The sequence below is a fragment of the Genypterus blacodes genome, unplaced genomic scaffold, assembly GCF_046128005.1.
Source record: "Genypterus blacodes isolate CSIRO-AG114 ecotype Tasmania unplaced genomic scaffold, CSIRO-AGI_Gbla_v1 ptg000138l_1, whole genome shotgun sequence".
Classification (NCBI taxonomy): domain Eukaryota; kingdom Metazoa; phylum Chordata; class Actinopteri; order Ophidiiformes; family Ophidiidae; genus Genypterus; species Genypterus blacodes.
Window position 1 is genome coordinate 271,662 of NW_027466940.1, and position 14,167 is coordinate 285,828.

Below are 14,167 nucleotides of genomic sequence, written 5' to 3' on the forward strand. Positions count from 1 at the left end.
TCCATTGTGTTGCAAGTTGCAATCTTACAGACTTTATTGATAGACAATAGCGCCATCTGACGATCCAATGGTCCAGGTTTGCATATCACGAAGAAAATCTACCTGTAATCTCCGTTTTCAGTCAATTTCTCATATTTTTCAAGGTCATGTGGGTATTTTCTCCAAGTACAAACAGACGTGTTAACTCGATCTCTTTTTTTTTTTAACATATAAATATGTCAATATAAAAGATCTTGTAACACACAGGAACGATACATTAGTAATTTTGAAATAGAAATCTTAAGCAAAATTGTATATTTATTCTTATTCTGTTAGGCCCCGTTCAACAACATCTTATTATCATATTTTAATGATCAATTAAAAATAATGATATAAAGAAATTTGGTTTGGATAAAAGAACAAATATGCATAGAAGAAGCGATTTAAACAAGGCTGAGAAACACCTTTAATTTATATATTTGTAATTCCTTTAAAGGGGAAATAAAACAGCGTTTTATCGTTGCATTAGTTTGCTTTTATGCCTATTAGCGCGCAGCTAAACCCTCGTGAATTAAACGTCAACGCTACTTCCGGTTAGCAACCAGCTTGTGACGCCTTCGTGGTTTCCATGGACGTTGTCAACAGCCGCTCGCGCTCTGTCGGCTAACTAGCATAACTAGCATAAGTCTCAACAAGGAGAGCTAACACACATTCTGGAGAACCTGACCGCGTTTAGTGTCTTAGCCACCGGGATGTTTCACGCGCCATCGCTGCCGTCCTCCGACCGCATTGATTTAGTTTTACACTTTGGGCTCGTTTAAGAGAGAGCGTTGGATTGACGTTAGCTGGCTAACATAGCAAACAAACAAGTGGGCGACGAGGCATTACAGTTGGTTTCAAAGTTTTCAAGATGAGCGAACAGCTTAAATTGATCGTTGAGCAGCTGAACAAAGAGCCGTTCAAGAAACACTTCAGCCTCATCTCGTTCGATTCCCTCGAACCGGAACAGCTGCTGCAGACGTTAAACGATGTTCTGGCAGAAATAGACCCAAAGGTGGGCGATTGTTGTGTTGTGTGACAATCTTACAACTAGAATAAATCATCGATTGATATTAGACATTGTTTCGGCTGTAACTTCCATCGATCATCAAACCTTCTTCTTTGTTTTAGCAAGCTGTAGATATTCTTGAAGAAATGCCTGAACACACTGTGAAGCGAATGGCCTCACTGCTGTCCATGCTAAAGTACACCCCTCCTGCTAACCAAGTGTAAGTTAACCCCATTATTATCTTCTGTCGTGGAAAACACACCTTTTCAGGAAACTGTTGTCCAACTCTAACTGATGACATGTAAAGACACTATCTTTAAATCTAAGACCCTTTGTCTGGTTTTATGCTCATACATGGGGTAGGAGCAGCTTCATGCAGGGTCTGGTGACTGGCAGTAAGCCTGTGATCCACCCGATTCTCCACTGGCTGCTCCAGAGGGTCCCCGAGCTGAAGAAGAGGGCCTACCTGGCCAGATTCCTTGTTAAAGTGGAGATTCCTGCAGAGTTCTTGCAGGACGATGTCATCAATGACACCTTTCGCCAGGTTTGTCGACTTGTTCAATGTGCCGCCACTCATTTTACGTCTTTGAGAATGTTAATATTCTAAATGGCAAAAGAGAAATTGTACTAATAGTTGTATTTTTACAGTATGAGGAGCTGGTGGAAGGATTTAAGACGTATCACAAGGAGTGTGAACAGCTAAGGAACTCTGGCTTCTCCACAGCAGAAATTAGAAGGGTAAGAAACTCACAACATAACATCCCCGGGATTCTATGCTTTGTCAATAATTCTACATCATCTTAGCTTGGATGATAATCCTCTGAAGTCACCCACATTCTCTCCTTTAACAGGACATTAGTGCAATGGAGGAAGAGAAAGATCAGCTGATCAAACGTGTGGAGAGATTGAAGAAGAGGGTAAGAGGGCAGAGTGTATGAGGAGACCCTGCAGTCTTATAATGCTTGAAAGTCTTTGGGATCCACTGAGGAATTAGCACACGACCCCAGACACTTGTTAACAACTTCTTTAACAGCTCGACAGGCATCTGACAGGCGCCAAGGTTGTTCGCTTTAACAAGTCTGTGAGGTAATTGGGTGTTGATTTGATGTCTTACCAAAGGCTAAACACGGGAACTCGATGCTGTCAGAGGTGCTTGGTTATTTCTTCTGACAAGATGCCAAGCTGGGTCTCAATTGCATGCAAGATACTGTAGGCTATGTGCTAATCTTCATAGTACACTGTACTGACAGTTAGTACACAAGACAGTAACACATTTTGATGATAGAATATGGAAGCTCAGTACATCAAACTGCAGCTTAGATTTCTTTTCACCACTCTACAGTATTCCTTTTCATTCACCAGCAACACACACTAAACATTGTATCCATTTTAACATGGCTGTGTTAAACACAAGGTGTAACATGTCTGAATGCAGGATCAAATATTTGTGTGTTCTGCTGGGACAGTGTTGACCCTCAATGGAAAAGGAAGCTAGAGTATCACGTTAAAACTGGATTACAATCAGAATGTAGTTTGTATTTTGTATTCACGCAGCAGATAGTCTAATTCACCTGTTGATCCACTAGGTGGAGACATTGCCCAACCATCAACGGATGCTGGAGCAGGCCAGACAGCTCCGTGTGGAGAAGGAGAGGGAGGAGGAACTCGCTCACCAGAAGCAAGAACAGAAAAACCAAGTAAATGCCTGCAACTGTTTTCATCATCGCACAATCTCTTTGATTGTGCTGAGACATCATTATGTCGATGAGTAAAACTGCCTGAAAGACAGAAAATATCCTGCGGACAAGTTAATATGAAAATGACTTATGGTGTCAAAATTCATCATAAACCTAAAACTATTCCAGAAATCAGAAAGTGAGCAGAACATTTGCTGAGACAAATTGGTTATAACTTGGTTGACGTTATTCTCTATTCTGTTATCTCAGTATATTTATCATCTGTAATGTACGCAGCTGTTCCAGACAGAGCAGAAACTACAGAGACTACAACAGCAGTTGAAGGATTTGCGACAGGCAGCAGCAGATGTCAATCCAGAGAGTGAGTAGCCATGGACCTCTGTTACCTCTGCAGACAACAACTGGATAGAAATTCAAGGACACAGCTGGGCGTTTAGAGGGTCTTTCAGCTAATACACTTTCATCTGTTGAAGCCCTCTAATTACACTGATCTTTCAAGTGTTCTAATAGAGTTTATATGATGTGGAATTGGCTCCTCCTCTCATCTGACACTTCAGCCATAGGAGGGATTTACACATTTTCAGTTTTGAAAATGACCCGTGCAATGCAAACAGAGACAGAGCTCCACAAGTGAGGTCACTTATCACAGTTATGTGTGTAAAACCTAATTATATAAAACACATTTGTACAAAAAGACAATTAGAGAATGTCATAACATTTTATTTAAATAATTTATTTATTCAATTATATTATTAGTGTGTTTTTCTGTATGTTGAGTGTTCTTGCATATATTACAAATACTACGCTTTACATGAATAGCCGGTGAAGTGTAATGGGTCTGAGCCATGAGACAAGAGCGACCCTGATCAAAGAGCTCACTGAAAGCTCTGCATGTCTCTCAGGTTTAATGAAGAGGCTTGAGGAAGAAACCAAGACCAATGCCTACATGGTACGTGAAAAGCTCCCCAAAGAGCTGGAGAGCATGAGGCGCAGCGTGCAGTACCTTCAGAGGGTGGCATCAGAGCCAGCCATGGGCCAGGCTGACGTCCAGGAGCTGGAGGACAAGGTCAGGACAAGGATGCGGCGCTAGTCTGTGAAGATTACCTAATTACTAGTGAAAACAAAATCATGAAGTCGGCCATTGTTCTGTTAATCTCTGAATGTTCTTCCATTCACATTTTCACAGATTAAAGAAGTTGATTCTCAGATAAACCAGCTAATTGAGAAGAGGATGATGAGAAACGACCCCATGGATGATAAACTGACTCTTTACAGGCAACAGGTGTTGATTTCTTTGATGTCTTTCAACTTTTGGTCTCTTCTGTCTGGTGTGTTCTGGGTCCTTTGGGTGCTGGCTGTGTTAAAGATGAGAGGTTGCACACATGTATCAGTCATCTATGTGGGTTTTGTTTGTTTGTTATTGCTCTGCAGCTGCTTATGGGTCATATCCACAGCTGCACATCTTTATTTAAGTTGGTACTAAAATGAGAGGCTCTTTTTTTCCTGCCCTTTACTCCATTCCTTTGCTCTTTCTAAGCTGATATTTCTGTATATATAAACCTCCCTGCGTCACTTGTGTTCCTCATCAGAAACTCACTTTCTCGTGTTTGCGCATGCCGCGTGATTTGACTCTTGCAGGCCTCCATCATCAGTCGTAAGAAGGAGGCAAAGGCAGAGGAGCTCCAGGAAGCGAGGGAGGAGCTGGCAGCAGCAGAGAGGCAGCTGAGGCAGAGGAGCAGCCAGGCACAGGGAGCGGATGGAGATGAGGTCATTCCAGTTGATGAGGTAGGTCGTCATCCTGCAGGTTATGGATTTTTTTTTGTCACTTTATTTTATTTAATTGAGTCTTTGATTATCTCCATGATTATCTGGTTGGAGAACACATCACCTACACTGATGAACTCAACTCAACTTAAATGAACCTTTATCTGCGTGCACACCGGCAGATCTGCAAACTACTGCAAACACAAGAGGCTATTTCTGTACTTATCCAAACAGAGAGGGGCTCACTGTCTAATGTAACTTATCCCTTTTCCCTGCTCCCCCCCACATTCCCATGCAGATGCCATAAATAGAACACAACAGAGAATACCCAGAACAAGGAACTGCACTGCACAAAGTGGCTGAAAGTTGTCCTTTTCCCTTAATCTTTACTGTAATCAATCGTCTAATTCTAGTCAGCTGAACACATTGAACAGACTCGGAGCATAAATCCTCTTGTCTATATTTAAACTCTGATGACGAGGATGTGCGCCGAGTTGTCACACACTTCGAGGAATAGGACTCAACATTTGGCAGAGACTGGGACTCAAACTGCAGTGTTGCTTTTAAGCCAGGAAGCCTTGAGAAACCACTGCTTTGTGTCACAGCAGCCCCCCTGCTGTGGAGGAGGCTGTCCTCAAGTTACTTTCTCATTACTTTGACTTTACACTGGCCTATTTCAGCAAAAGGGCTCAGATAGATGGAGGTTGTCCTTTGACCGCATACGCCACCTGAATGAGAATTTTTATTGCCAGGCGTTTGACGCATGACAACGTCCGTGATGTAAGACACAAGCGTCACAGCGTGTATGAAATAGCGATGACTCTCTCCATCGGCTCGATCCCGTGAGGCCGCATTCAGTCCCCTGAGGTGTGTGCGTGCGTGCGTGCGTGTGTGTGTGCTCCAGCTCCAGGGGTGACGCTTCTTTTCTGGCCCCGACCTTTGACCTGCATGTGTCTGGGAAAACTGAACTTCCCCTGAGGATTTCTGAAATATCACAAACATTTACATATGATTAGGGAATTCCTGGAAAAGCCTTGGAGTTTAGAAAATGTGTTTTCAAGGCCTGGAAAAGTCGTAGGGAAAAAATAACAAACGCAAAAAGTTTGGGGGAAGCCGAGTAATTTTGAAAGGTAATCATTCTTATTCTAATGGGGAAAAAAGATTCATATCAACTCTCAAAAGCCACTATGGAAGTTTAGTTTAACTTTGGAAAAATTCATCGAAGTCTGTATGGACCCTGATTTCATTATCAATAATTTGTTGCTTCAATACTTTCAGGCATGTAACAAGTACAGCAATCAAATGAGACGAAGACACCGAGATGTTTGCTGCATCGTTCCACAGCATGAATATGAATGTGATAATGTTCTTCTAACACAAACCAAACTGAAGCACTGTGAGTTTCTGGCAGTCGATGATGATGAAGGAGTGAAACGCAGGTGGGAAAATTACTTTCAGCATGTTTGTCCTCTTCAGGAAGGTACAAGAAAACACGCAGCTCACAGAACGTGACAAGATGCAGCAGCACCTTTGATTCAGGAAGGGATATTATGGGATGTCTTGTGCAATGTGTTTTTACTGACATGGCTGGTGTTAGACAGAGACTCATAAGTATTTGTTCTACATTCATTAAGATGGATTCCAGAGTGGCCCAGTTTCATAGTGCTGCAGGTATCAGCTGGGGTTCTGTAACTTGATAGAACAAAGACGGCACTTGCGTTTACTACGGATGAAGGAAGTGTGTGGAAAATGTTAAGTCAGACGCAGCTTATCTGACTCCTCCGCGCTGATTTCAGGCCGTCAGCCACAGTGGAGATGATCACTTTATCAGAGGAATTTTCCATTCTGCCGGTTATGTGTCATCACATGCCACCCACCAGCTGCAGGATCTCTGTGAGAGCGATGACTGCATCTGCTCCTCACTGGTTGGCTGGTAACACGACACCGCTTCATCAACTAGCAGGTCGATCAGTCTTAGTTAAGTTAAAAGATTATCACGGATCTGTGAGACTTGTTCTTTATCTTGGGAATATCTGGGAAACCTGGCTTCATTCCGCACATTGGCGTTGTCATCTGTTGCCAGGTTTTCACTTGTGTGTCGGCGTGTGTTGCGCCTGAGACACGTGTGTAATGAGCCGCTGGCCAGCTTGACAGCAGTTGTTTTGTGGACTTACAGTAGGCGACAAGGGAACACTATGCAGTATTATTCTGTCGTGCTAATTCCTCACTCAGTCTTGTCTGTCCTTGAAATCCCAAAATATACAATGGCAGACACACACACACACACACATACGCCATGCCTAGCGGTTCCCCAAAGGACATGAAGCACATTCTATGATTTCTGGGGCTGTTCTCTCGTGCCTGTGGACATTTATAGCTGCTCTTCATTGTGGAGGAGTTTCATGGTGTCCCGGCAGAGATGAGTGAATGAGTGAGGGTGGGCAGCGATCGAGCGTCCACTTACAGCTCTGAGTCTGCTGGCAGATGAAGAGGTTTGCCGTCTGCTGTAGCTGGCTCTGTACCTGACAGGCTGAGTGACTATTTCAGACCATGGCGAGACCCCCGGGTACCTCTTCTGCAGGCTCTGCTGTTTTCTAAATTTCCCTTGCTGGTTAACCGCAGCCATCACATCTTAATTACGCCTCTTGCTTTGTGTATTCTAAACAAGCAAAGCAGTCATGGGCTTGGGATGATGACAAGCACATAACATCACTGGCCTCAAAACAAAAGGAAGTTCACTCCTACAGACTCAGTTGGACGGTTGGGTTGAGGTTGGGAAGCCTGCAGTCTGTGTCACTACACTATTTCGAAATTGCTCCCATGACTCCTTTCCCACAGGTAAAAAGAGGCTGATTGTGACAGAGCAGAGCAGAGGAATTGGTCATACCAAGACTTGGGAGGAAGAATAAACCTATTAGCCATTAAAGTATTTGACATTTCATTGAAAGCCTTACTGTTCTCATCTTAAGTCATGTCGGTAATGAAGTCCGTTCTGTGTTCATTTGAAGGTTACCGTCTCTCTGTGCTTCTCTTAAAAGGTTAAACGTCTGGTGGTGAATTTGCGTAGCAAGGGGACGGTGTACAAGAAGAAACGCCAGCTGATTGCAGAGCTGAAAGCAGAATACGGCGTCCTGCAGCGGACAGAGGAACTCCTCAAACAAAGACATGAGACCGTCCAACACAAACTGGTAAACTGGCTTTTTCTTCAGATAAGACTTTATTGTTGACTAATATATCACACTTACACAGCTGAAACCTGCTCATCTTCCTATAGATTTATTACGGGTGGAATTCAAATATATATTGAAGTTGTCATCATTGTGTCAGTGGCTTTTCTTTTCAAACATTTAGACCTTTGAGCAGGGTGGTTATCAACCATCACAAGCCTTTTAACCCTGAAAGGCAGTTTAGAAATCCTTCTAATCGTCTCTCCGGCCTTTCTCCTCCGTAGTTTCTAGTCATAGTGTCCCTCCTGTGCTTTTTTAACTTCGCCTCCCTGTTCAGGCAGATTGTGTGAACAGTGAAGTGGTAGAAGCTTCCTGGAAACGGCTTCACACCTCTGTACCATCCCAGCACCTGACTCGATGATAGGTTGTGTGACGCAGGCCGGCCTGAGCTGCTTCTATTTCTGACGCTTGCATCTGCTGCTCTCTCTCTGTCTGCGTCCCACTCAAAGATTCATTTCAGCAATAAAGTTTTCCTTCTGGTCACATGTCCGTATGTCGTATTTTCAGCGACACAGCTGGACGTGTCCTCGCGTATCAGTCAAATTAGACACGGACTGAAGTTCTAACAGTGCAACTCCCGATAGGAATTATGATTTTAATTGTATGTTCATAAGTCCAGACCTTTGTATTTGTTTCTGTCCCACACGTTCACTTCAGCCACATGAGGAGCAAAGTTGTCTCTTGTCCCAGGTGTCACGAGTTACAGATCAAACTGCTTGAATTGAGGAGTTCATAATATACTGCATGTAGAAAAACATGAAGGCAGCAGGAATATATGACCTCAGAGCAGGATGTGATGAAACTGATTTCATTTGAACGCAGTCGCTGTTATTATGCGTCATTATCACCGACTACTCGTAGTTTCCACACATGATTTTACTTAATACTGATTAAATCGCTGAAAATAAGGAATTGAACTATGACATTGTAATTAATCACACTGGCTGATTGTTCACAGTGTGAACAGTTGAACCAGCTGTTTGACAAATTACTTGACAAATTGACATTTACTTCATTAACTTTTCTCTGTATGTGGGTTATTTTTTTTAGAAAATGTATGTGTGTGTGTCTGTGCATTTGTCTCAGGTTGTGGATGTGTATTAAAATGGCCCTGTTTGTGTGTGTGTGTGTGTGTGTCTCTGCTGTGCGTCTTCAGCAAACTGCAGAGGCTCAGAAGGGGATCTCTGGCTACAGCAACACCCAGGAGGAGCTGGAGAGAGTGTCGGCCATCAAGAGTGAACTGGATGAGAAGAAAGGCCGCACGCTGGACGACATGTCTGGAATGGTGACTATAGCTTTTACAAGGCAAAATTCTTTTTCTGGTTACAGGGTTGACTTTCTGATGATGTAGTGTAACTAGATTTTTTTTTTTGCATACGCCATATGTGAGGTCTGAGATAGGTTGATATACTGTGAAATGATATGATGGGCTTCATATGTGCTTAATCTTTACCCAGATCAGCCCACAGTTTGAGCCGCATTTATCAATTTCCAGGCCCTCAGGGATGCAGTTGCAGCCGATTAGGCGAAGCTCCAATGTGTCGTCAGTTTGGTGATCAGTTTGGTTGGCAGCTTGCACGCTTGGCAAAGTGCAGACTGGTCCAAATGACTGAGTAACATGCCTGACTCCAATCTGAAATGAAATTATGTAGTAGTAACTGAAATCTGGAATGTGTTGATGAGTATGAAAATGTGTGTTATAGATTGGTGAATTACTAAATCCCTTCATTATTTACTGTTATTACGTTTTAGGTCACACCAGGTTCACAGTGTCAGGACCCTCTGAGTTCATTTCTTCTGCTCTAAATCCTCAGTCACACACAGGTTAATGCATCTGTTGACATTCACTGCATACCAACAGCTAGGTGTGACAACATCACAAGTCCAGTCAAGTTTATTTTTTATGCAGGCCAATAATACATACAATGTCTCAGAGGCCTTTACAGGCCCACGCAGTAACTGTTTCCCAACCCAACCCAGTCAGGAATCACCCTCAGAAAAGCTTCACATGTAAGGAAATATGTAGAAAGAGAGACAGTGGGAGGGAGGGAGGGAAAGATTTCATCTCCTATAACAGCCAGGTGTGATGTCAAATAAAAAAGAAAGTGAGTTTTACATTTGATGCTGTCGTCGTTTCTGCACTGTGAATGTGGGAAAATGTACAGACTGCACCTTTTAGATGTTGCTTTCTCAGCTTTACCGCAAACTTATTGAAGATCGAGATGATTGAAATTCCTGTTTGGATTGCAGATAAGGTGAGGCTAACGAGTGCCATGTGTTTCGTTACAGGTAAAGAAATTAAACTCCATGATTGTGGAGAAGAAGTCGGCTCTCGCCCCAATAATTAAAGAGCTGAGGACTCTGAGACAGCGCTGTCAGGTGAGTGTCTGCATGATGAAACCTGCCTCTCTGTGATTACATCAGGGGAAGAGAGAAAGTTTATAGATGAAGGGGCCATTAGTTCCTCTACGTCTTCCACCTCTCTGCACTTGTCTTTCATCATTTCCCTGAAGGTCCCAATGAGATTAAATGAAATGCTGCACGAAATCATTTTTTCTTGTAGCTTTTTCCTCCACCTTTGTGTTTGTATTAGACTTGTACTTCTTGAGCACATTTTTGCTTTCCCTCCCCACCCAAGCACATTGAGAGGATTCAGTACATTTGCAGCGTTGCACCTTTTCTCCATACACTCAGGATCAAAGCTTGGAGCAGATAAAAGCTCCAACAAAGGTAGAAATGCAAATGTACTCATTTGTGTTACATGTAAGGCTTCACTGCCCACACCCACAAATTTACATAGCCCATCAATAAAATGCATGATGGTAATGCACCCCTGCATCGCTGAGCTCGAGCGGAGGATTACATTTTCCAACACGAGATCCCAAATTGGCTCTGGTCTTACTTGTTAATGTCTGCTAATGAAGCTGCATCAGGACATAAACACCCTGCAGAGAGTTAAATGCTCACACACCAGCTGTGATGGAGAATGTGACCACAGTGTTTTAGTTGGATTTGAACATCAAACACCATATTTGTGTTGTATCGTGTGTGACATTTGGGATTATGTTCTAACAGGAGATAACTCCGGAATATGAGGAAAAGAAGGCCCAGTATGAAAGCTGTGCTGCTGGTCTGGAGAGCAACAGATCTAAACTGGAACAGGTACAGTTGTCCTTCTCCAGATAAAATATAGCCAGCTTCTCTCTTTGTATTTCCTTTGTTTATGTGTGTTCTCTCTCCTTCACAGGAGGTGAAAACATTGAGAGAGGAGATAGCACAGATGGAAAACCAGTACCACCATATCAACAGCATGTCAGAGGTAAGGGTTGTGCAAAAACAACCACCAGGAGGAGGAGAGCAGGAGGGAATGGTTTTTGTCCTGTAGCCACAAATGTTACAATTTTGCACAAAACATAGGTGATTATTTGAAAATATGACAGACTTTCCATTAAATGAAGTTAGTGAATTAGGTGTGCCGCATTATAAAGAATATGGATCTCAGTTTAGTCCACACAAAACATGCCACACTCACATGTAAACATCCCTCAATCCCTAGCCCGGATATGAAACCGAGACGTCCAGAAAAGTCTGTCTGCATCAGAGTTTCGCAAATTACCTCCTTATCCACTTTATCAAACCAGTTTGGTTACAGTAGAGTCATTCATCCGTGAGATACAGAACTCATTGACAATTGAGTTACATCCTCTAAACCTTATAGCAGAAATGGTACGAAAGAATAAAAAACAAAGATATAACTTTTGTCTGGCTTTTCCAGAAATTCTACATTGGAGATTGTAGGAGGAAACACAAAATATGCCAGAAAATCTAGTTAGGCAGACACTGGTATGTCCTATATAGATGTGATGAATAGAAAGGAATTTTGATTTCATGAGTTACTGCTCAAAGGTTATAGGCCAAAGCATGAATGTGGTTATTGCAGTGCCACCACCAGGCCGAAATGTCAGGGGTTCTCTCCTAGATTGTGTCCAACCTCTACTCCAAGTCTATTGGTAGAAGTAACAAGGACTCTCTTGATGTTTGGTTATTGGGTTGACTGCAAGCACTTTGACAGTAAACCCGAGTCCTCTGTCTGTCCCCTCCACAGATCTCAGAGAAGCTTTTGCAGAGGGCAGCTGAAGAGACAAAGGCCTACGTGTCGTCCGATCCACAGGAGAGGAAGAAGGCCATCAGGTGAGCGTGCTGAACCCGGCCAGCCAGCTGCCTCCTGCATGAACACCAGCAAGCTCCTGTTACAGCACAATCACATGCTGCTGGCACCTCATTCAGCACACAGTCGTCACCAACTCCTACCCTCACCTCCCACGATCCAGACATGTTGATGCACCACGCCTTGATCATGAGGTGGATGTTTTCATTTGTTCTGAATTTTCACCCTCTGGTTGTTTACAGGGAAGTCTACATGAAGAACATTGCAGAGCAGGAGGCGATTGGCAAGGTGAGCATGAGATAAGTGTCAACATGTAAGGAGGCGGCTGAGAGATGAGTTCATTTCTTTGTGACCGTGTGAAAAAGTCAGACCAGAGACAGTGGGAGCAAGTGTCCCTCTTTTCATGGGACTTGTCCTTTGAAGGTGTAATTTGAAGACCCCTTATGTCATCTTCACTCGATGTGGCCTCTCTTTGAATGAATTAACAAACCTACTGCGCTCTGTAGGATGAGGCCTGCGTAGGAGCACAAAGGCCAGATCCTTCAAGGAGTCATCCTGCGAAATGAGACAAAAAAAAGTCTTACTAGGTGAAGAAATTTGTGTCTGCTCACTGTCTGCTCACTTTGTTTCCTTCTGCGCGGTCTCCAGGAGTTACGTGAGAAGCAGAAGACTTTGAGGGAGGGCCACGGCGGCAAGATGGAGCAGATGGAGTTGTGGCGTGACCTGGAACAGCTGATGGAGTGCAAGCGGAAGTGCTTCATCAAAGCCCAGAGCCAGGCGTCGATTGGCCAGGTGATCCAGGAGGAGGGAAAGGACCGGCTGGTGCTGTGAGGACCCTCAACTTAACTCAAATTAGTGGTGTCAAGTCATTCTGAAATTTTATCAGAAATTATTTTTGCAGTGCCGCCTTTTTGGCCCACAGGGTTAAAATCGTAAACTGTTTCTATGTGGACAGTTGAAACTGTTGAACTGTTGAATTTTCCCTCTTCAAACTTGTCCCATTTTAGTTATACTTTACTTATTCTGGTCTCCTTGCTGAATTCTGTTTGTGCTTGTCAACTCACACTGATACACACTATACTACACTTCTTTGGTTGCCGTTGTTCACCGTTTAAGATGTTTGGTGAATCCAGAACTGAAGTGGCGCATGTAGTTGGAGGTGTTGTGGGATAAGGGTTCCGCTCTCTGCAGCTTGCCCTGTAGACTTCATTTTGACACATCTTTGAGAATACACTATGAATCAAAGTGTCTAAAGATAACAGCCTACAAAGTGGTGCTCTTAGGACACGGCTACAGTCGGCTATTTTTGGCTACAACTGCCATGACCTTGGACGTGGTATCTTGCCAAGTTTGGAATTCTGTTGGACCTCCATTTCTTTGGACATCCATCCATCCATTCTCTATTCCTGCTTATCCTGGAACCTTTCCCAGTAGTCATTGGGTTAAAGGCAGTGTGCACCCAGTATAGGTCACCAGTCTAGCGCAGCGCTAACACACGCACAGTCAAGACAATTCATACCCCCATTTACACCTACAGGCTATTCAGAATTTCTAAGGTGTGTGTCTTTTGGAGATGGGAGAAAACCGGAGTACCTGAAGGAAACCCACACAGGGAGAACGTACAGAAGAGTTTAAATTCTCATAATATTCAGTTGACTGTTTTGTAATATTTATATATGCTGTTTTTCCGCAATTGCAATCCTTTGAAATAAATGTAAATATGTTGTATGTGTTTTCATTAAAGCTCTTTTAGTTATTTTTGTTTTGACTCAGATTTTATTGTGTCGTATAAATTTCATCTGTCCTTCAGATGTCACAGTGCTACACCTGACGACAACAAAAAAGGATCTGAAAACATAAACAAAACAAGAAGTTTGTGGTTTACAGAGCGAGACTGATGAATCCAGTTATTACTCAATGTCATTTTTGTTTATGTAGAGCAGTAGACACCATTGTGATACCTTTATATCATTTTATTCCTGCTTTGAATAAAACGGGATGGCCTCATGTCGATCCCAGCAGGAGTCTTCATAGATGTTCTGGGACCTCCACCCCAACCCCCCACAGTAACCTAATCTGCTGCTGACAGCCAATGTTAGTGGCTCTTATGCCAGACAGATCAAGTGTGTGTTGTAGAAGGCAGCTTGATGTCCAAACTGGCAGTACACTGTTGTTATTGTTCCAGCACTGAATCAGCTGTGTACTACGCAGGGCCTCCTTTTAAAGACGTCCCAGCAGATGATACACACCAGCCCTGTAAAACATCTGATAATGATGTCCCTTA

At 43.2% G+C, this 14,167-nt stretch overlaps 1 protein-coding gene across 1 annotated transcript; it reads left to right on the top strand.

Annotated features, from left to right (window-relative positions):
- The first annotated feature begins 578 nt into the window (after nt 1–578).
- On the top strand, nt 579–13,622 carry ift81 (intraflagellar transport 81 homolog). Its single transcript, XM_076164768.1, has 18 exons — nt 579–1,033; nt 1,150–1,247; nt 1,391–1,571; nt 1,676–1,765; nt 1,879–1,944; nt 2,614–2,724; nt 3,001–3,085; nt 3,627–3,790; nt 3,911–4,006; nt 4,363–4,509; nt 7,527–7,676; nt 8,872–9,000; nt 10,005–10,094; nt 10,791–10,877; nt 10,963–11,034; nt 11,821–11,906; nt 12,126–12,171; nt 12,532–13,622. Exons 1-18 carry the CDS (start codon nt 890–892, stop codon nt 12,712–12,714), a joined length of 2,025 nt encoding a protein of 674 aa, XP_076020883.1. The 5' UTR covers nt 579–889; the 3' UTR covers nt 12,715–13,622.
- The last annotated feature ends 545 nt before the right edge of the window (nt 13,623–14,167 follow it).

Coding starts and splice junctions, on each gene's coding strand:
- ift81 (XM_076164768.1), top strand. CDS start 890: ATGAGCGAACAGCTTAAATTGATCGTTGAGCAGCTGAACAAAGAGCCG. Junction 1,034..1,149: donor TGGCAGAAATAGACCCAAAG/GTGGGCGATTGT, acceptor TCTTTGTTTTAG/CAAGCTGTAGATATTCTTGA. Junction 10,095..10,790: donor CTCTGAGACAGCGCTGTCAG/GTGAGTGTCTGC, acceptor ATGTTCTAACAG/GAGATAACTCCGGAATATGA.